The sequence below is a fragment of the Astyanax mexicanus genome, chromosome 8 (genome assembly GCF_023375975.1).
Source record: "Astyanax mexicanus isolate ESR-SI-001 chromosome 8, AstMex3_surface, whole genome shotgun sequence".
In the NCBI taxonomy this organism is placed as follows: Eukaryota; Metazoa; Chordata; class Actinopteri; order Characiformes; family Acestrorhamphidae; genus Astyanax; species Astyanax mexicanus.
In genome coordinates, this window is record NC_064415.1 from 13,366,908 (window position 1) to 13,390,447 (window position 23,540).

Below are 23,540 nucleotides of genomic sequence, written 5' to 3' on the forward strand. Positions count from 1 at the left end.
TTTCAGGCACGCCCCGCCCTCCCACACCCGTATTCAGGCACGCCCCGCCCTCCCACACCCGTATTCAGGCACGCCCCGCCCTTCGACCACTGCATTTAGGCACGCCCCGCCCTCCAACAACCGCATTCCGATACACCCCGCCCCCTATTCCGTGATTGGCTGGTAGATGAAATGGGCTGTGACACATGTTTCCTTTATTTTCATGTCTGTTCAAAACTTAAAAACTTCAGACCCATATCCACTAATATAAACATTACATCAAATTATGTTAATTATAATGAAGATACAGTTATTTGAATAGTATGTTACTACTACGTAAATAGAAGAAATTATAGTTAAATAAGACCAATAACCTTAATAACTATTAATCCTATAAGACATACAAGGGAGACGTGCCCCAGTGTAAAGGCAATCCATCACTGTGTAAATCCATCCATTCCATCCTGAATTCACACGATGAGCGTTAAATATTGATATAGATATAAATATAGATATTGTATAGCATCACACAATATAGAACAAAACAGTATGTAATGAAAAAAAAATATGAAATGATTAATTACCTAAACCTAAATTAATACAACTACAAAAAGAAAATTTTCATATAAATAATTTTTCTAAGACATATTTTTGAGACAATATGAGGAATATTCAGTGAAATTATTATTCATTTTATGAACGTGCAGCAGAAAGAGTTTCTTCTTACTGAAAATAAAATAGTATAAAGGTTATGATGTCAAAGGGCTTTTTCTTAAAAGGGCGGAATACATTTCAATAGCTTTATATGTGATATATACTAAAGTAATTTACAGTGTATTATAGAATTGTATAGTACAGAATACAATGAAATAGTAATATCGTAAGATTTTTTTTTAGAATAGAATAACATAAAAAGTTATAAATTTAATTAAATAGTATAGTTGTTATAGAATAGTACTGAATAAAATATTATAGATTAGTAATCTGCTCTCAGTTCTATACTTTATTCAGTGCTACATCTGAGTAAAATCGTTAAAATGCTACCTCCTTCTGGCTTCAATACGCCAATGCACATATTATGCGAATTTACTGCAGCGATGCAACAGAATTTTATTAATGTAATAGTAACAGAATGTACTACGTCATTTTAAAAAAATACTACATTAATGTCACTGTAGAATAAACTAACATTTACTATAATTAAAACTACTAACTTAAATGAACTATGGCACCGTAGAATTTACTTAAATGTACTACAGCACTGTGGAGAATTTACTAAAATATACTATCGCACTGTAGAACTTACTAAAAATGTACTACTGTGCTGTAGAATTTACTATAATGTACTATAGCACTGTAGAAGTTACTAAAATGTACTGTTGCACTGTAGAACTTACTAAAATGTACTATGGTACTGTATCATTTAATAAAATTTACCATGGCACTGCAGAATTTACTAAAATCTAATGTAGCACTGCATAATTTACTAAAATATCACTGAATAATTTACTAAAATATAATGTAGCACTGCAGAACTTACTATAAATTACTACTGTAGAATTTACTAATATATACTATGCCACGGTGAATGTATTAAAATGTACTATGGTTGTGTATAATTGAATGAAATTTTGCTACAAAGGCACTGAATAAATGATCACACTTTTCTATGACCCTGTATAATGTTCTGCTCTTGTTCTTGTGTGTTCAGCGTGTTTACACTGGGCTACTGTATGAGTGGGAACGCATGTGCACAGTTTTAAAATCCTGCTGTCCTGTTCCGGTGGGACACAGCTCTGTAGAGCGGATGCGCTGATCTATAAACACTCCGAACCACAAACTCTGAGGTGTACATGAGATATAGATCAACGCTTCTGCGCAGTGGCCCGCCGGCCTTTATTCAAGCACGCATGCGCAGTGCCTGCTGCGTCGAGTCTGCGCGGCGGTGCTGTTGAACGCGGTTGTGTGAAAATGTCTAGCGACGGACCCCCGGGAGCCGAGACCAGCCCGGAGCTGGGCGCCTCCGCCGCGGCGCTCAACACATGGAGCCACGCTGAGCTACAGGCCAAGCTGGCGGAGATCGGGGCGCCGGTAATGGGTGAGTTAACCCGGGGAGAGGCGTCTGCAGCGGGCCGGGGGAGACAGCTAAACTAAACTAAGCTAAGCTAATTAGCACGCATGCTAATCTGGAAGCTAAGCTAACTGCTTCTGATGCCGGTTGTTTGAAACAGTAACTTAGTTATTAGCTTGGTGTTTAGTGTTTATTGTGGGTCATTGCTGCGAGCGGGTTCTCATGATGTGTGTAAAGATATTAAGGCTGTTTAATCGAGTTTATTAGCACGTTAAACTGATTTAAAACGAGTAAAGTTGCGTGTAGCTGCGCCATGTTGGTTCTGTAGCTATCAATGAACTGGGAAACTAGTTAGCTAGCTAACTGTTAGCTGTTGTGGTAAATGTTGTGTCCTAAGTAAAACGCACACAACCCAAGCCCGTCATATTGCTAAACCTCTTATTTCATGACTACTTTCTTATTCTTGTGTATAAATGTCAGACATGTGTTTATCAATACAAGTCAGTTGGTCTATGTGTCAATACTGCATACAGCTCTGGAAAATCAGACAATTTGAAAATGATGATTTTCTTTGATTTTACTAAATTGAAAGCCCCTGGAATATAAGGAAGGAAAATGGGTAATCATAAGCCATCAAACCAAGCTGAACTGATTGATTTTTTGCACCAGGAGTGGCAAAAAATTACCCAAAAGCAGTGTGTAAGACTGGTGGAGGAGATCCTGCCACAGAGCTAATAAATATATTCATGTAATCTTCAATAAATGTGTTTTTATCTTATCAGCTACACTAAGCATAAAGGTGCAATATGTACACTAATAATTACATAGTAGAGTCCTGTATCTGTTTCTCTGTAGACTTCACTGTCTTCCTTTTACCCTGTTTATTCAAATGGTCAGGACTCCACAGGTCTGCTACAATTGGTCCGAAACAGCAGTGCTGCTGACGTTTTTAAACACTGTTCAGTCTATTAGGAACTCCTACCTAGTTCTTCCACCTTGTAGACGTAAAATCAGAGACGGAGGCTCTAAATCTGTTGATGCACTGTTAGGTCATCCTTGAGTCCTTCATCAGTGTCCACATGGTGCTGTTGATTGGATATTTGATATGGATATTTGTCTAGTCCAGCAGAGACTCCTTATGTTGTTTAAAATCTCCAGCAAATCACTAAAATTAGAATGCATACAAATCATTTTACGAAAAATAGTTTAAGTGTGTCATCTGTTCTGTTGTGATCTGGAGTTTTTAGAGTAGAAGCTCTCTTACTACTGAGAGATAAGTTTAAATAATGAGCTTAGTTACCAAAAAAAAATACACAGAATATAACTGTAAATCAATAAAATACAGAAAGTAGAAAGTACAATGTGAACATGTAATGTTAGAGGTAAGCTTGATGTTTTGCGAAATGCTAAATGTACAATAGAGTGAAGTACAATGTAAAGTTGTGCAATTAGAGAAGTCACAATTATTATTCACATTTGTTGAATTTCCTGTGTGTAATGTATGCATATGAGAGTAATGCATGGCAAACAAAACAGTGCAGTTGTTTAATACAGTATTTTCTGTTTATTCTTTTTTCTCAGGCCCTAGAGAAGAGTTAATAGACAGGTTGAAAAATTACATGATGCAGGTAAGAGACTTGTAAAGTAAATAATTTGGTTTCACTGTTTGTACCTTTTTTTTTCCACTGTTATTTTGAGCTTGAGTGTTGTGATGAAGTAGGCTATACCCCTCTTCATCACCATAAAGACTATATCACTTACCTGTGTACACTCATGCTCAGCCTGTTGAGACAAAAGGGTACTACACGTAACTCAAAACCTTTTACTTACCTGGGTGAGTCCATCCTTGCAGAAGAGAGGGGGAGTGTGTACCTGTAAAAGAAAGGGAAGAAATGTGAATGTGTATTTTATATGTACATTGAAACTCGTACAGATTTCAGCACTTACAAACTGATTAGAGTTTGCTACTATTATTATTATTATTATTATTAATATTGTTGTTCTTATTATATCATAGTACCATGTACTTGGTGTATCATTACCCGGTTCTACCCGTGTGAGAAATGGTATGTTCATGGGAGGGGTTAATGGTATAAAAGGTGTACTGGATCTATGAGTAAGGGGGGGGCAGATAGTTCGGGATATCAGCCATGAAAAGAAGCTCTATACGACTGTATAGGAGATAGACCTTATTCTCTGCGTGAAGAGATTATTTTGTGTTTGTTTACTTTTCGTTTTCTTTTCTCGTCAAGTACGTACGCCTGTAAATTTGTAAATATTAGTGTTGGTGTGTAAATAAACGGTGTCGGATAAACTGTACCTCCTTGTTGCCATGGTTACTGGCCCTGCTTCTGAGCGCTCGCCCTACACTACCCATAAAGTTTCGTTCTGTCCTTGCTGGATATGAATGCGCTTTATCACAAGTGTTTTTTTCCCCTCAGACTGGAATCATGTTGAATAAGCCCAACATACCTGGTGGAGATGACAAAGGCATGCCCACGGTAAGCCCTCTTATTTATTATGTTTATATCATCATGTGATGTGAATTATGGAAAATAAATTAAATGTAGAGGTAGACACTCAGTTTTCACAGTTTCAGATCCAGTTTTCACCCAGAACCAGAGACCCTGAATCTTTTTACTAAAATAAAGCTTGAGAGGATTTAAACAAAACATTTATTATATATACATTAATTGTACAGTTATTAAGCAATTTTTTTTACAAAAAATGATTAGGAGGTCATTTCAGCCCTGCTGAATACCTGAGATCTAAGTTTTCTGGTCTTTTGATCTTATGATTTTTGCTCATGTCAGTGAATTAACGTCTTCCTTCTCTCACCTTATAGATTCCAGGTCTGCCACCCATGCCCCCAATGCCATCCATGCCTCTCCCCCCAGGAATGGGCATGCTGCAGGCTATGGGAATGATGGGAGGGCCCCCACCTGGCATACGCTTGGGCCTAGAGCCACCAGGTGTTCCTCCAGGAGTACCCCCGGGAGTGCCTCCAGGAGTACCCCCAGGCATGCCACAGGAAGATCAGCTGAAGATGGCCCAGCAGAGAGCTGCCATGATGATGCAGCAAGAGGAGAGGGCCAATCAGGTAGGATTTATTTTTCTGTCAGTAAGAGATATTTTGCTTAAGTTACAGATATGCATGCATTCTGTTCATATTGTTTACCTCTAATTTGCTATTTTTGTCATTGTCTTTTTAGGAGGACATGAAGGAGCAGGAGCTTCTCGAGCAGCAGAAGAGAGTAAGAGTCTTTTTATATGTATTTTTTTTATAGACCATTCCATTTTTGTGGGAAAAAATGTCCTGTGATTCTTCCTACACTCGTTTCTACAATGAAGAAAAACCCCACTTTCTTCCATCTCTAGGCTGCACAGCTGCTGGAGCATGAGCGACAGCAAGAGATGGCTAAGATGCAGGGAGGACCGCCAGGCACAAGAGGGCTAGAGCCAGGACCAGGACCCAACCTGCTGCCTCCTCTGGTTCCACTGAGGGGTTAGTTCATGTTCTGTCACACTATGTTAAGTGTAGAGGTGATGTAGAGGGGAGCCTGTGTAAAAAGGTGTGCTGTAGTATTGGATTGGGTGTAGCACAACACAGCTGCTAATCCAAATCCTGCTTCATCTGTATTTTAGCACCTCTGTTTTTTGCACTGTAAGCCTCTATGTATTGATTTTCTATTTAGCAGGTATACATCATACACAATTGTTTTTGACTTTTTAGTTGTTTATTGAAAACATGTATTTTTTAAGGGAAATAATATTTTAATTGCTAATAAATTATTGGGAAATTATTAAATTAAAGGAAATCAATCATTCATCATTTATCATGCTTGGTATCAGTTCACGCAGTTATCTACCCTTTCACAAACTGTCTGTTTTCCAGCTGAAACGTAAGAACTATGTTTCAATTTTTTTTAAATTCCTCTGCAAACATAAAGGTTTTGTAACCGCAATTGGCAATAATTTCGTATCAGAAATGCTGATGTTTAACCCTCCAGTAGTCTTTGCAGTTGTCAATTTCAGTTTTATATGTTTTTTGTATCACAACGCAGTGGCATGGGTGCTTATGAGTGGTACTCTTGAAAGACCAGTCACAATAATTACATTATCGACTTATCATACAGACTTATCATTGAAACGCATTATTCATTCTAATTGATTTTAATTTTATACGATTTATGCCTATCTGTCATGATAACTACATAAATTACAAATCGTACAATATATATAATTTTTGCTGACCCTGGCAAGAATATCAGCTTTGTTTAAAAAAGCAGCAGTTTTGTTTTATTTATTATTATTATTAATATTATTAATATTATTATTATTACTAGTATGTTTCAAAAATGTAGTATTTCAATTTGAATGTCTGAGTATTCCTAAAAAAATAAATGTTCACTACTCTGTGCTTTGTTAAACTATGTATTTGTTTTATCATATTCAATCACTATTTTAGCTGAAGAAAATGATAAAATGGTCTTAAAATAACAATAATATAGATTATCACAACCAATTCCAGAACAATATATCGAACACTCAAATAGCTATAGTGACAGGCAGATGAAACAACTCCTGCCAGTGAAAATAGTGACAATATATGGGGTTAAGAGTTTTTAGATGCTGTTTATTGCTTATTGGAAAAGCACAGTGTGTGTATGTCAATAAAATACTGTGTTTATTCATGCGTTTCATCTTCGCTTTTCTCTTGTTTTGCAGTCTTGACGACTAGTGCCCCACCTCCTCCTGGTGCTTCAGTGATTTCACAGAGCAATCAGAGGCAGAGGGTTCCACCTCCACCTGGAGAGGATGGTAGAGAGGTATGAAAAGTTATGAGAAGTTGTTTTCCATTTCACATAACTCTCAAATATTAATTTGATATTCCCTGATTCCTTTAAGTTCCCTTAATATTGCCTCAACTATTTAGATACAACATAACACAAAAACATATAGATATATGTACGTATATTTTGCATGTTGGCACATTGTAAATAATTGTATATGCAGTAATCTCTTGGCCAAATGAGTACTGACTGTATCTCTTCTCTGGCACAGATGTGGGCGAATGATGAGGTTGGCATTGGCCCAAAGATCCCGCAGGCTCTGGAGAAGATCCTGCAGCTGAAAGAGATGAGGCAGGAGCAGCTCACTATTGCCCCTACAGGTCAGAAAACAAATATCAGCCAGAAATACTGTTTTCACTGTTTTGTTAGTGGTACAATAATGTAATGGTTCTTAAACAAACAAAATAACATTTAAGTTTGTGCTGATTCTTTTAAATGGAATATACAGAAGAGGATGATGATGGCACAGAGATGGAGATAAACAATGCTGCTCGAGGATACTCAGACGACGAAGATGAGGGTACCCTGTCTAAAAAAGATGTAAGTACTTTCACTGTGATTATCAGCCTCTCTTGTGTCTGTGTTAGTTGTTCATTTTATTATTATTATTTTTTTAATTAACCTCCTTTTTTATTGTTTATCTGCAGAAAAGCCGCAGACGTAGAAACCGTAAGAAGAAGAACAAGAAGAAGAAGGATAGAGAGGAAGAGCAGAAGGAGACTGAGAAGGAGAAAGAGAAAGAGAAGGAGCCAGAAGTGGAGATAGAGTACGTCACAGAGGAGCCGGAGATCTATGACCCTAACTACATTTTCTTTAAGAGGATCTTCGAAGCTTTCAAGGTGAGTATGTCCTGAGCATAGCTAAAGTTATTGGAGAATTCAAGCACCCTTTCTAATAATTGCTTTCTTCTACTTTAAGTTGCACCCATTGCTGACAAATATATGCATGTCTATTCCATGTAGAGAAGTATTACTAATAGAATAAGACTCTCTGGAGCAGATAAAATTAATCTTTATACACCATGCCTATTGGCGGACTTGGGCTAGAGGGATTAAAAAGGCTCCAGCATTGAGCTATGGAGCAGTGGAACTGTGTTCTTTTTAGATGAGCTGATCTCTCACTAAAGTTCTGAAAGCTAGTAGAAAGTCTTCGCTGGACAGAAGGAACAGTTACTCCAATAGAAGCAGATTAAACCTTTTGAAGAAGCTGTATAATTTAGCATTATCTCAGCTACTCGTGATGAAACTGTTCTGTTAATAGTGTGTAATGTATTTCTTTTCACAGCTGACAGATGAGATAAAGAAGGAGAAAGAGAAGGAACCGGAGAAAGCAGAAAAGCAGGAAAGCACCTTGCTGAGGAAGAAGGGATTTTTGGAGGAGAAGAAAGACAGTGACGACAGTGATGAGGTTAGTTGGGTACAAGGATAATTGACAGTAAATTAAACTGTTGGAAGATTGAACACATTCTTATTATATGCAATTATAACCATTTTGTTTTCCCATTTTTCCAGGAATTGAAGCCAGATGCACCAAAGCTGTCTAAGAAGAAGCTGAGGAGGATGAACAGACTGACTGTGGCTGAGCTTAAACAGGTTTAGTACAGACACTTGCAATGCATGACAGCAGGGGTGGGCACAGGTCTGCTGTTGATTGCCAGATTAATACTCCATTTCATTTACCTCAGAATTCTGATAGATGTCTGAGATTAGAGTGATGTCACACCCGAATTAACTGTTATCCAGTTTCAAAACTGAGAAATTTCAACACTTTTCCAAAAACAGTTAGCAAACATCTGCTTTAACAATCATTTAAAACACTATAGCTGACACTGTGCTGAACTGACACCATTCAGTTTCACATCCCTTATCTCTATTAACACACTTTTACGATCCAATATGAAAGTGTAATATTTACTTTCATGTTAGCTTGTTTTATATTTGTGATGGTTTGAAGCACTTCTCAATCTCTGACCTGTCACTGGTATTCCCCCCCTCCTTCAGCTGGTGGCACGTCCAGATGTGGTAGAGATGCATGATGTGACTGCTCAGGAGCCCAAGCTGCTGGTGCACTTGAAGGCCACCAGAAACACTGTGCCTGTGCCCCGCCACTGGTGCTTCAAGAGGAAGTACCTACAGGGCAAGAGGGGTATCGAGAAGCCTCCATTTGAGTTACCTGAGTTCATTAAACGCACCGGCATCCAGGAGATGAGGGAAGCTCTGCAGGAGAAGGTAAGTCAAATACATAGTGTGTACTTTAGAGAGAATTCAGAGAGAATGCTAGATTTTAATAAATTGTGTATTTGAAAGTCTTGCATAAAAAAAAGAAGAAAATACCTTTGACTGATCCTGTGACCGAATCCTTAAAGCAGTAAAGATTTACCTGTTGTGATTTCATTTTTTAATCTTGAGTCATTTGTCATTATAATGGTAAATAGATTAATACATTTTAATACATTAGCAAGAAACAATACAGCTCACTAACTAAATGAGTGGGACAATCAGCTTAGCTTGGGGAGAAAAAAATTAGAAGGAAGCTTAAACACTGAGCAGCATGCTTATGACAATGCATCCTGAATTATTGTGGTTCAGGCCTGAGCGTCTTCGGTGGTTTTAGCGTATTTGAAAAGGTCTGATAGTGGATACTAGGTGGTATGCCTACTATAATTGGTTTCGTTATAGTTTTAGATGATTTTTGGTGTCTGCACTGCTTTAAAAATGTTATGATCATGAAAATTTGCCTTGAAGGCATGAAAAATCATGGAAACCTATTGGTTAAAAAGTGTATGAACCCTGAATTAACCACCTTTCTAAAATCTGTAGGAGGATGCCAAAACTATGAAGACCAAAATGCGTGAGAAGGTTCGGCCCAAGATGGGAAAGATTGACATTGACTACCAGAAGCTCCACGATGCTTTCTTCAAGTGGCAGATCAAGCCAAAGCTGACTATCCATGGAGACTTGTACTATGAGGTGATTTCATAATCTGACAGCGTCTCTTTTCATAACTTCTACTTGAGAGAACTGTAGAGAGTTGTTTGTTTTTTCTTTTCTTTTCTTCTGTGCTTTAGACATGACTATTGCATAACTGTCACATTTGCTCTGTCTCTTTCTCTGCGTCTCTCAGGGTAAGGAGTTTGAGACACGGCTGAAGGAGAAGAAGCCTGGTGATCTGTCGGATGAGCTGAGGATCGCTCTGGGCATGCCCACTGGACCTGTGAGTCCTTCATTCTGTTCTTTTTGCAGCATTCTGTTCTTTTTGCTTGGTCCCATTTCACTACATCATATCATCTTAAAAATAGGCTTTTTTTAAGCTTTAACTGCGAATTTGCCCAGCAGATGGTGCTGGTGTTCAGAGCTAGGAATTGTTTTTTCAAATATCTTGGTAAAATCTGTAGTGTTTGTGGAGAGATTTACAGCATTGTAAACCCATGTGCACTTTTTCTTATTGCTTTACTTGAATTATGATTTAATATTTTAGAATATAGTAGTTTTGAATTGCTGTAATCATCATGTTTTATTTCTTTCTCTTTCTCTGTGCAGAACTCCCATAAAGTTCCCCCACCGTGGCTTATTGCCATGCAGAGATACGGCCCTCCCCCCTCCTACCCTAACCTCAAAATCCCAGGTCTCAACGCCCCCATTCCTGAGGTTAGTATGGAATGACTGGGTAACCAAACACCAGTTTTGCCACTGTCACATGCTTTTACACAGATTTAAAAGTAGAAATGACATTCTGTTCTCATTTGTTGAAGTTCAGATATGTTAATAAATATGAAATAAATAGTAAAAACTTACATTTTAGTACAAAACATATTTTACTGTGGCAATCAGGGTCACACAAGATTGATTTAAAAAATAAAATATTTGTTAAAGGTGAAATTATACCTGTGTATTTGTTCATTAACCTCTCTTTCAGAACTGTTCCTTTGGGTATCACGCTGGAGGCTGGGGTAAGCCCCCTGTTGACGAGACTGGGAAACCTCTCTATGGAGATGTGTTTGGAACAAACGCTGTAGATTTTCAGGTGAGTGGGGACACAGTTTCTAATGGGATTTTCCTCCATTGGGAGAAGACCTGCTTGTCCTTGCATCACAAACACACTCACTTTATTTGTGTTTGACAGAGATTTTATAGTTATACCAGATTTGGTACTTGGTCTTTGGATAAATGCTGCATTTTAACAGTTATTTTATAGTTAAAATTAAGTATAGGGCCAAGTACTGAGCACGTTTTTACACAGGATGTTATTAATGTTGCTAGCTTTCACATCACTGCAAGAATTAAATGTTCTAAGGGTACGTGTCCACTAGTACTTAAGCCTCAATGCATCCTATTAATTTCAATGGAGAGAGACACCACATGCCACGGTGCATGCTGGGTTGCGTTGCATTGAACGCAGCCCTGCCCTCCGGCGATAAAGTTTAGCAGAGCTCAACTTTAATCAAATGAATCCGATCGCTGTGCTGCATCCAGCCAGTCAGGGAACAGAAGGCTGAGATGCCACACACATACAAGCCTCACACACACACACACAGATCAGGGACCCTTTAAAAACTAAAAAATGAAAATGGCTGATTATGCGTTATGGATTACAATGAGGCAGATTTAAAAACTTAAAATCTCAAACGTAAGATTGACTACCTTTTTTTTTTTTTTTTTTTTTTAATTTATTAATAAAATATTTTAATATTTTCTCCCCAATTTACAAGGCAAATTACCCAACCCACTTATTAGGACTCCTCCCCCTATCACTAATAATGCCCCAACACCAGGAGGGTGAAGACTAGCACATGCCTCCTCCGATACATGTGAAGTCAGCCACCACCTCGTTTCGAACTTCTGCTAATGTAGCATTATTGAATAGCATCACGGCGCACTAGTGCTAGTGGACATGTACTGTGTTTTTAATTTTCACTTATTTAACTTGATGTGCACACAAAAAACACTGTAATATAACTGATAAATGAGTTGTAGGGGTGGGCAATATTATATCGTATACAATATATCGTGACACAGAAATCTCATGATGTTAAAAATCCATATCGTGATAATAGGGCTGTTCTGTCTTAAAAGTAGTCTATTATTTACTGTGAAGCTTTAGGTTTATTTATTGTATAATTGTTTTAGTTTGCAGTTTATATGCATGCACTAAATATTCTGCAATATTATTTGCTGCATTATATTACTTTATTCTATATTATTTATTTTGCCACATAATGATTATACTGTTATACTATTATACCATATTCCTATTATATTATATATTATTATATATTCCTCATATTTTAGTTTTCCTATATCGCCAAGTATATCGTTATCGCAAAAATACCCTGAAATATCGTGATATTATTTTAGAGCCATATCGCCCACCCCTAATGAGTTATTTAAATCACATTAAAATCAACTTTAAAAAATCAGTCAATTAATAATTTGATATATGTGCAAAAATAATTAGGCACAGGTCTGATGATAATTCATTAATCTCCTAGTAGAACTGTAGAAGTACTGTAGAAGTGAGTCTTTCAGTGGTGTGAGAATATGTGCCCTGAGTCAGTGCTGAATGTGTGAAAACAGGCCAAAGCTGAGGAGGAGGAGGTGGACCGCACCCCATGGGGTGAGCTCGAGCCATCTGACGAAGAATCCTCAGAAGAAGAAGAGGAGGAAGAAAGTGACGAGGACAAACCAGACGAAACTGGTTTCTTCACACCTGCCGACAGGTACTGATCACTTTAGGCCAGTTCCTAATCACTGATTAGTCCCAGCTCATCTGGCATGTCAATATAAATGAAATGAGGATGCTAATCTGACTGTCTTTTGTTTCTCACTATTAGTGGCATGATCACTCCTGGTGGGTTCTCCTCTGTTCCTGCTGGTATGGAGACCCCAGAACTGATTGAACTCAGGAAGAAGAAGATTGAAGAGGCAATGGATGGGTATGTGTACATGAATGTTTGTATTGTACACGTTTCTCAAATACAGATGCACTCTAGCAAAAAAAGATTGACCTCTATATAAAAGTCACAAACACTAAAAATGTAACTGGAATGAAATGAAGCTTAAGATGGCGCCGAGTGGTCCAGCAGTCTAATGCGCTGCCACTATGAGCGGGAGGTCGCAGGTTCGAACCCCCGCTCATGCAGCTTTGCCATCAGCTGCCGGTGCTTAGAGGGAGCAAAATGGGCTCCGCTCCCTCTGGGGTTGGTAGATGGCGCTCTCTCCCCATCACACTTAAGGTGGCGCTGGGCGGCGTCTGTGAGCGGATGAGCGGAACCTAGCCGCTGTGCTTTCCTCAGAGCGCGCTAGCCGCTCAGGCAATGATTCATCCGCAGCAGCTCGAAAAAAGGGGTGATTGACTTCACACGTGTCGGAGGAGGCGTGTGCTCGTCCGCATCCTCCAAGGGTCGCGGGCGTCACCGGTGATGGGGACGCACAACAGGGGTGGGACAATTGGATATCCAAATTGGGAGAAAATGGGGAAAAATCTGAAATAAAATTATAATAGAAATGAAGGTTAAGATGTGCAATTATATGTGGTATTGGGGAAATCTTTAAACTAGCCTGGATACAAGATGAGATACGGTAGGCCATAAAAGCCTTTGTGTTTCGTATAAGATCCCTAGATGGGAATGCAGACCATACACACACTTAGATTCCTATAAATGCTCTATTGCAATAAATCTGGCAACCAGGCAAACCAACGAAGTGTTGCAGTCTTGCAAAAACATTTCTAGAAAACCCTTGCTGAGTGAGTGAGCATTGTCCTGCTGAAAGTTAGAAGGAATTAAACACTTTTGATGAGGCGTCTATACTCAAACCCCAACATCGGTAAATTCCAGACAGAATCAGGGTTTGTCGTTAACAACAACATGGTTTAGTTTGGCTGATGATCTCACAGATTGTGTCTAATTTGTTAATAAACAATTCTAAAAAATCTCCAAAAATTGCCCTTTATAAAGTCTGTCAGCTGGGAACAGTGTTTTTAATTGTGTCGTAGAAAATGTCTAGTCTATATAGCAGTCAATAATCTTTCTCCAACACTACCCAAAAGTAGCCTCTGATGTTTTGACTGCAGCAGTTCAAAAAGTGTTGTTGTTTTGTTTTTTGTCAGCGAGTGTGTCAGTGTGTGTGTGTGTGTGTGTATCAAGATGTATAGTTTTTCTGAGAGAGTAATTGGTTCTGACTAGTGCTGGACGATATGGCAAATTTATATCACGATATATTCCTTAATTCCGGTCGATACGATATAATTTCGATATCGATATAAATACTTTGAAGGCCTCAGAAAACTGCTAAGAATACTTGCAATGGAAATATGTACACTACTGTCTGAAATTTTAATTTAAATCTTTGAAACCTCCTTTCAAAAAAACTTTATAATACTTAAGAAATAAAAAAAATCAAAATAAATCAATGCTCAATTTTATTTGCATATAGCAAAATAAAAAAATGACATCCCTGTCAAACATAAGCCTATATATCTAACTAACTAAAAATAACTAAGTTACAACAGACACAGAGCGTATAACTCTTTTGTAAACATATTTAACAGATCAAAGCTGAAGCGTTTCAACCAGGATAAAGAAAACAAGAAGCCTTTATATACATAAAAGGAACATGACATCCCAGTCAAGTAATCAAACTTATAGGCTTTATGAATTATAAATAATTATTGTTGAATTATTGTCCAGGCCTAGTTCTGACTGTGTTTGTTGTGTTTGTTTTTGTGTGTGATCAGAAATGAGACTCCACAGCTGTTCACAGTGCTGCCTGAGAGGAGAACAGGCCCAGTGGGATCAGCCATGATGGCGTCCACACACATCTACGACATATCTGCGGTGAGTTTAAGAGCTAAAGCTTAGACTTTAATATCAGGGTTTTTATGCATCACTGGAAAACCTGGAGATTTAAAGATTATTTGTAAAATGAGAACATTGCTGCTGAGATGGTGGAAAAGTTGAGCTGTTGAGACACTAAGATGTCTGTATATCTGGGTTACTAATGCCCTATTTATTGAAATTTGTAGTGCTGTACTCACTGTCATGTGGGCACATAGAAACAACAGCATCATGTCATGCTGTGTGTTCTTAATGTTATAAATTGATACACGGGGGCGCAGAGTGGTCCTGCAGTCTAAAGCACTGCCACTATGATCGGTAGTTCACTAGAATCGCGGTCATGCAGCTGGCAATCAGCTGCCAGAGCCCTGAGAGAGCACAATTGGCCTTGCTCTGTCTCTGGGTGGGTAGATGGCGCTCTATCCCTTCATCACTCCCAGGGTGATGTTGATCAGCACAAGGCATCTGTGAGCTGATGTATTGGAGCCGGCAATGTTGCATCAGCAGTAGTTTGAATATGGCGATATACAGCTGAGTAGCAGTTGAATGGGTGGGACAATAAAAAAATAGGAGAAAATGGGAAAAATTGTAAATAAATTTAATATATAAGTAAAATAAATAAATGGATACAAACTGTAAATACATACATACATACATACTGTAAATGTGCAAATTCACACGTTCAGATGGTCTACTCCATGTAAACACGTTTTGCCATTAGAATTGGACTCCTCCTGGTACAATAGATGAGAACATAAATTCCCCATTATTAAGCAGTGGTGCAGTGCAACGGTGTTCCCTGCAAAAATTGTGCTAGTTCCAAAACATTTAGGATGAGTTGGGGAGTTGGGGTGGTGATCATTCAATATTCTGAGCTCACAACACTCTTGACACTGAATGCAATCTTATACTCTTAACAGTGCTCTAAGTCTAGTACTGTAAAAAGACAGTTACCTGATTTTTGGCACTAGAGGGAGCAACTAAAATCCTTTAATTTTCCGGTACTCTTTTAACACACAAAATTCAGCTAGTTATCAGTTGAGTTAATTAAGTCTAAGAGAATAATGGAGAAGCCCAATATCTCTAGGAATGGCTTTCTGAAATTATGGGCCCTTCACTAAGTGTCTTTATATGTGGGTGGACTTATTGTAATGTAAATTTTGGTTTTGGTACTGAATAATAAATTATTGCCCTGACTGTATATCTAGTGCTTAAGATGAATAATTTAATAATAGTTATAAAAGGGTCAGTTAATGGCGTATTATGTAAGGTAAGTACAGTATTACAGATAATGAATGAAAGCTGGTAGGGTCCAGTAAGCAATATGCAGGCTGCTTTAGTCTAACTGGGCTGTAATAGCGTTTTTATTGTTGGCATCATTAATATTTTCCCCTAAGCCAGAGCTGAGCAGGCTTGATTTATTTAAAGCACATGAGAGAGCAGGAGCTTTATGATGCAGACTGTGTTGGTTTTGCTTGCTGTGTTTCATCATGTCCCAAAATACTGCTGGTTTTGCTAAATCTGAGCTTTAGAGAAGCTCTCTGAAGGGAGCGACGAGTCTCTCTCTCTCTTTTATCTGTGGGCTCATCGTGCCTTCTGCTATTTGTCTCGTTCATCTGTGAGCCCAGAACTCTATTAGATTAAAATCAGACACACCAGTCATCCAGATGGGTCCCATTTGCATTTTAAATGACAGGGAAGATTAATGAGCACAACAGTGTTGTAGCATGCATACCAATTGGATTATTTCTTTATAACTTTATCTCTCCCTCTCTTTTCCCCCCGTTCTCTTCCTCTCGCTGTAGGCGGCCGCGGGCCGTAAGGTGGGCGGTGTGTCTGGTTTGGGGGGCGACTCTCAGGGTGTGGAGGTCGCTCTCGCTCCCGAGGAGTTGGAGCTAGACCCCATGGCCATGACGCAGAAGTACGAGGAACATGTGCGCGAGCAGCAGGCCCAGGTTGAGAAGGAGGACTTCAGCGACATGGTGGCTGAACATGCGGCCAAACAGAAGGTACTGCTACAGTCTCATATTCACACTAATATAATAATAAACTTTTATTTATAGAGCGCTTCAGCTCCAAAGTTGCAGCTCAAAATGCTATGTAGAGGCAAATGCTGAAAGCATAATGACAGTTACATAATGCCTAAACTTGTCTATAGATGATAGAGATAAGGGTAATATAAGGGTTCATTGATATGTCTCCATATTTAACGTTTAGCCTAAATGAGCCTTTAGATTAAATAAGTATCTGGCAGTGGTTCTTTTATATTATCAAAATGCCATGAGATAAGGATTTTTCTTAGTAAAGGAAAATGTAGAGATTGTAGAGATTTTTTGTTGTGACTGAGACGACGATAAAATACTGACTTTACCTGAATTGTTAGTATAACCTGTTGTCCACCACCTTTGAGTGTGATGGTAATGTGCGTACGATTATATTTTTATCTACAAATAATTTGTAAGACATACTACTTTATAGCATTTGATTGAGTATTGTAAAAGACCACTTCAGTTTCTGGATCTGTTTTTCAGATTTTGCTATTTATAGGTATACGTTTGATTTAAAATGAACATTGTTTATTTATTCTATAAACTACGGACAATATTTATCTCAAATTCCAAATAAAATATTGTGAATTGCAGAAAATGAGAAGTAGTTGAAATAACAAAGATAAAGAGCTTTCAGACCTCAAATAATGCAAAGACAACAAGTTATTGCATATTCAAAGAGTTCAGAAATCAGTATTTGGTGGAAAAACCCTGTTTTTTAATCACGGTTTTCATGCATCTTGGCATGTTCTCCTCCATCAGTCTTACACACTGCTTTTTAATAAGTTTATGCCTTTACTCCTGGTTTAAAAAAATCAAGCAGTTCAGTTTGGTTTGATGGTTTGTGATCATTTATCTTCCTCTTGATTATATTCCACAGGTTTTCAATTTAAAAAGGTAAAAATCAAAGAAACTCGTTATTTTTAAGTGGGCTTAAGTTTTTTCCTAGAGCTGTAGTTTATGCTTACTCTGGAACTCTATCATTTTGATAAAATAATAATGACTCTCTAAGTCATTTTGATAAAATAAAGAATTTCTCTCTTTGTTGTTGGAGGTGGGTATCAACCTTTTGCGTTTTGCACCTTTTTCTTTTAACAGTACTAAACAGAAATCTGTATAACTTGCCCATGTGGGGAATTTATGGGCAGCCTCAAGAGAGGTTAAACATGGGCTCCATCTGGGCTGTGCACTGCATCGGGCCCTTGATGGGACCCAAGTGGGCTGTAATGTGTTTAAGCCTGTTTGGGAAGCCCAACTAACCATGCCCACCTGGGACCCTCCCCATGTGAGCCCCTCATGAGCATGTTGAAAAGAAAAGCCTCTAATTTGACCTGTCCTGTCCTTCTTGCTCCTTATTAAGCCCCTTCCTACATGTTGCTGGTTTTTGACCCCCTAACTTGCATTTGTTTAATGTGCTGAGAAGGCAGGTGTTATTAAGGATGAATATAATGCAAATCTAATGCTATATAAAGCTCCGCATTTCCCTTGTGCTTTCTATTCACTGCTCTCTCTCTCCCTGTGTGTCCAACAGCAAAAGAAGAGGAAGGGTCAGCCGCAGGACACTCGCACCGGAGCCAAGAAATACAAAGAGTTCAAGTTTTAGGCAGGAGAGAATCGTGAGACCACCGATATTCATGCTTTCTGTTTTTCTTTTTAAAGTGAGTCAGTAGAAACGGGCCGTGTATGTGTACGCTGATCCGCAGCAGTTTTTCATTTTCCAACATGTTTTGTAAATAAAATATAAATTCATGCCATTTTAATCATGTGTTTATTTCTCTCTTGAACACACATTCTCATACTTTTGCTGCTGCTCTGTAATAAATGGACCAATAATAATAGTTCAGAATCAAAAACAGTACCTGCAATGTGTGATCAATAAAGACAAAATCTTTTTACATATATAAATGAACACACTGATTTCCATAAGTATTTTAGATTAATAATTTAACTGTAGCTTGTAAGATAATGGTTCTGAGCACAGGTGTTCAGTTAAACACACAAAGCTTTTATAATCTCTAGAGATAAGCGCTGGGACACTCTAAAACAGCTGGATACCATGCCCAGTGCTTACTGTTATATAAACATATAATGATTCATTTGTGATGTAAATTTCCTGGAGTAATTATAGAATTTGTGTTTATAGGATTAAACTTCAATCATTAGTACCAGATTTGAGAGTAATTGCAATCTGATTCTCACAGCAATTCTCCATCATCTAAAGTAATAATATTAATGTCTCAAACATCACTGATGTTATTTGTTAAAGAAAGGAAGTTCTATTTTTTGATTATATATGAAACCTTTAATTTATAGTATGTTTAAACGCAAAGTAAGTACATTTAAATTGTTCAATTATTGGATTTAAATAAATAAATAAATAATTCCATATATTTGTTAAATGTATAAATGTTTATAATCAGTGAAATTAATTAAAAAACGTTAATCCTCTTGTATACCTAATCTAAAGTCAATTACAATTTAAGTTATTTATAAATCAATAAGTTATTGTATAACTAACTAGATGGAACAATTATTATTTTTCATTATTTGTATGTACTATATATTTTAATATATATATATATTTTTTAATAATTGTAAGTAGTGGCAGTTAAATAAATTAACTAATAAATTGTCCAACAACATTTATTAGCATAACTAGTAGTATATTGTATGTACACTATACGACGTGTATATAGGTGCCAGATTTTGCTAATGCTCTGAAGGTTGATTGCAATCAAATTCTTACAGCTGTTATACAACATCTAGTGAACAATCTCAGACAATATGTTGTTTATAAGTGTCTGCAAACTTTACAGGTTTCTGTATGTCTGTCTGTCTGTCTGTCTGTCTACTGGCTGTTCCTCTCATGTTACCCCACCCACTTCCTCTAGATAATCAGGTACTGGTTGTGACCCAGTGGGATGTGGTTCTGGCCCATTGACCCAGTGTTCAGGCTGCAGTGGAGGGTCGTGTCCAGTAGGGGGAGTGGGGACTGTGCTGGGAGTGTGACAGTCACCTGACGTCTGGGATTCAGCTTGACCTACTTAACTGCTTTCACCGGGGTTGACTCGGTCACTAGTGCACACACACACACACACACACACTTGCTTAAGTACACATTCTCCAACAACACACACGCTCTCTCTTAACCCCCCCTGGCCCTTACACACACACACGTGCTGCCAGTGTCCCCTGGCTCCTGGCTGGAACTGCTCCATCATGCAGGCCTGGCCTGGGCAGTGTGTGTGTGTGTAGAGTGTGTGGTGCTGCAGTTGCTCAGCTGTAGTTTGTTCCTCTTTGATCCAGCTAAGTGGCAGCGGACATTTTTAGCCGCAGCTGGCGGCATGGGCCAGCTCTCCCTCTCCCCCGTGTGTGTGTGTGTGTGTGTGTGTGTGTGTGTGTGCGCTACTGTATAGACTCATTGGCAGTGATTCAGTGAGGGTTTTAAAGTAGGACTGAGGCCTAGTGCTCTGACCACTGACCGTAAATGCACGTGTGAGTGTGTGATGTCATCTTTTACCCCACAGTCTTTTTTTCTTCATCTTTTTAAGCTACACACACACACACACTCTCTCTGCCTGTCATCTAGCATGATGTAATAATAAGTTCTACACAATTAGCCTTTATTTCATCTAAATTACATCACCTGCAAACTCCTGATTCTTGAACTATGACATCATCTTTGTAAACTATGTTGTCTGCCTTCTGACTTTGGTTTTCTCTTCTTTCTTTGTTGCTATCACTTTCTCTCATCTTTCCCTGTTTTGCCTTTTTTTTTCTTTTGTTATATAATTTCTCCACATTCTAGCTTTCTTTCTCCTTTTTTTCCTTCTTTTTCTTCTATTTTCTCTCACCTCTTATTTCTCTACTTTCTCTTTCTCTTTTGTTATCTCGTTTCTTTTTCTATTGTCTTTCAATTTCAGTTTTGTACTCTCTTTTCTCTAGTTCTCCCTTTTTCTTTTCTGTTTCTCTCCTTTTTCTACTTTCTTTTGTTCCTTCAGTTCTTCTCTAATTCTTCTCTTTACTGTTTAGGGAGCAGCATTAGTATAAGACATTTTAGTTCTATTTTCTCTTCTATTTTTGTTCCCTCTGTTTAAGTTTGGCACAAATAAATCAGGGCAGTTGTAGATTGTAAATGTATGATGTCAGCCCCTAATCTTTTTATTTTTAGGAGCATCTGTTATGACAGTTTTTTGTTTTTTTGCAGTCTATGATGTAATAATGTTTTTTTTATTGAATTAAAGACACACTGTAATTTCATCTAAATGACATCATCTACACTCTGCTTATTAAACTATGACCTCATAAAGGAGAGAAGAATGAGAACGCTAATCACAGTCTGTCTTCCTCCTTGAATTTTCTTTCTTTCTTGCTCTTCCACCTTCTTTTTCTACACACTCTGTATCCTGTCAGCCCAGACAGTTTTTCCTTTCACCTGCTATATACTTATAATAACCACCAATTCCTTCATTAACACCACAGAGCAGTCCTTAAAGAGCCACTAAACCCTAAACCATATTTTTCCATTAATAGCTTAAATGTGTTCCTTAGAAGTAATGAAACCTACCAGTCCTGCTTAAATGTTTTTATAAACGTTTCCAAACCTTTAAAAATGCTTTTATTGTGGAATAATTTCCGCCTCTGCAGTGCTGCTACCTCTCAGGTTCAGCTGTGCTGTAGGTGAAGATAATGTGTCCGTTTACTTTGATACACAGACGCGTCACAATATGCAGATCAATAAAACCGCCCCCCTGCTAATATCCAACCATCATCGTCTCATCGCTGTCAGAGGCACACTGCTGCTGCAGCTTAGCCAATCAGCTCTCCCTCCTGCTCCGCCTCTAAACCCATGCTTCACCCAGTACCCCTCCCATTTTTTTTAGGCTTTTTTAATTTTGATTTGAGAGTAGAGTCAGCAAAAATGAAGGGGGTTTAGTGCCCCTTTTATTTGAGTGGTGGGTCATTATTCTCAGCACCGCAGTGACGATGGCAGTGTGTGTTGTGCTGGTACGAATGGATCAGATACAGCAGTGCTGCTGGAGTTTTTAAACACCTCAAACCCTATCTGGACGGGATTAGTTTCTCAGGGGGACATCTGTGTAAAATATTTCACTCTTCTACTCAGTGATAAAACTCTTGCGTCCGGACTGCAAAAACAGGAGGACCAGTGAGTTTTTAGGCTTTCTCATTCACAACATCGCATTCAGTAGCTCCTCTATTTACACTCGCTGTTGTGTTTAAGTGGATTTCTGTGGAAACGCGCACCCAACGTGTAACTATCATGTATGGCAGTGGACAAATAGCTATTTTATTAAAATGAGATGACGAATTTCAGACGTGGATCCGGACAGGACTTCAATTACCGGAGGACCACAGAGTTCAGCAGCAGAAAAGCAGCAGATCATTCAGCCTGTAATTTTCTCAGAGGACGCCTCTCACAGAGGATCCCCCTTAAAAGAGAAAATGACCCCAGTACCCCCTGAGAAACTAATCCCATCTGGATAGGGCTAAAGTCACCACATGACTAAAAAAAGTCCACCAACCAGAAATATTCATCCAACAGCAACCTGTGGACATCATCCTCTGGCTAACCATCACAAACTGTGCAGCATCATCAGATGTGCTTCTCACATTGATTTTACTTTATCTACAAGGTAGAGCAGCTAAATTTGAGTGTCCAACAGAGTGGCCACTGGGTCTAAAGATCTACTCATACCAGCATAACACGCTCTCATGACACACCACCCAAATAATCTCACACCATATTAAGCTTAATGAGCACTTACGTTCATATTTTCACCAGTGGGTGGTCTCATTAATAACATCTCTAGTACTGGCCTGTACGCTGCAGGACCAAACCACTTTAACATTTGCTTATGCAGTTCCTAATACCGTGTCACAATACTGTGTTGTGACTAAATCACATAAGATCCACTTTGTTATTGAAGTAGTTCATTTACAACAGGGGTGTCCAAACTACGGCCCTCGGGCCATTTGCGGCCCGTTTCCTTTTTTGGAGCAGCCTGCGAGGTATTTTAGAAATAGAATGAAAGTTGGCCCGCTGTTAAGCAGGTTTTTATAATGTGAGATTCAAAGTTTGAACGCTAGGTGTCAGAAACTGGCCAAAGAATTGGAGCGGGTGCGCATTTCTAGTTCAGAAAAACGGGGCAAAGAGTCTAAAAGCAGAGAGGGTGCATATTTGTAGCTCAGAAAAACGGGGCAAAAAGTCTAAAAGCGGAGAGGGTGCGCATTTCTAGCGCAGAAAAACGGGGCAAAGAGTCTAAAAGCGGAGAGAGTGCGCATTTGTAGCGCAGAAAAACGGGGCAAAGAGTCTAAAAGCGGAGAGGGTGCGCATTTCTAGCGCAGAAAAACGGGGCAAAGAGTCTAAAAGCGGAGAGGGTGCGCATTTCTAGCGCAGAAAAACGGGGCAAAGAGTCTAAAAGCGGAGAGGGTGCGCATTTCTAGCGCAGAAAAACGGGGCAAAGAGTCTAAAAGCGGAGAGAGTGCGCATTTCTAGCGCAGAAAAACGGGCCAAAGAGTCTAAAAGTTGCCGTAATTAAGGAGTTTTACATTAAGAGACATCATGAAATTAAACATCAATTTGAAAAATCTTAGTTTACACAACATTGTTAAAGATAAAGATAGTAAGTCAAGTAAAATTGTGTGTAAATGAAATAATCAGGAAAAAAGTATTATTTAAAGTGGTATATTTCATTATTTGTTTTATTACAGAGTCTGTGGCCCGTGACTTCAAA

The 23,540-nt window shown here is 38.5% G+C and overlaps 1 protein-coding gene across 1 annotated transcript; it reads left to right on the forward strand.

Annotated features, from left to right (window-relative positions):
• The first annotated feature begins 1,896 nt into the window (after positions 1 to 1,896).
• On the forward strand, positions 1,897 to 18,545 carry sf3b2 (splicing factor 3b, subunit 2). Its single transcript, XM_007236090.4, has 22 exons — positions 1,897 to 2,077; positions 3,632 to 3,678; positions 4,492 to 4,551; positions 4,896 to 5,150; positions 5,263 to 5,304; positions 5,429 to 5,555; positions 6,779 to 6,879; positions 7,115 to 7,223; positions 7,352 to 7,443; positions 7,551 to 7,742; positions 8,188 to 8,310; positions 8,415 to 8,495; positions 8,904 to 9,131; positions 9,723 to 9,872; positions 10,027 to 10,116; positions 10,443 to 10,550; positions 10,819 to 10,926; positions 12,477 to 12,619; positions 12,734 to 12,835; positions 14,638 to 14,737; positions 16,543 to 16,746; positions 18,317 to 18,545. The coding sequence occupies exons 1-22, from the start codon at positions 1,951 to 1,953 to the stop codon at positions 18,386 to 18,388; spliced, it is 2,661 nt and encodes an 886-aa protein (XP_007236152.3). The 5' UTR covers positions 1,897 to 1,950; the 3' UTR covers positions 18,389 to 18,545.
• The last annotated feature ends 4,995 nt before the right edge of the window (positions 18,546 to 23,540 follow it).

What these genes read in the sequence shown, in the direction of transcription:
- sf3b2 (XM_007236090.4), top strand. Translation starts at nt 1,951, where the DNA reads ATGTCTAGCGACGGACCCCCGGGAGCCGAGACCAGCCCGGAGCTGGGC. An exon ending in TGAAAAATTACATGATGCAG is followed by an intron (nt 3,679 to 4,491) that starts GTAAGAGACTTG and finishes TTTTCCCCTCAG; the next exon opens with ACTGGAATCATGTTGAATAA. An exon ending in AAGAGGAGAGGGCCAATCAG is followed by an intron (nt 5,151 to 5,262) that starts GTAGGATTTATT and finishes TTGTCTTTTTAG; the next exon opens with GAGGACATGAAGGAGCAGGA.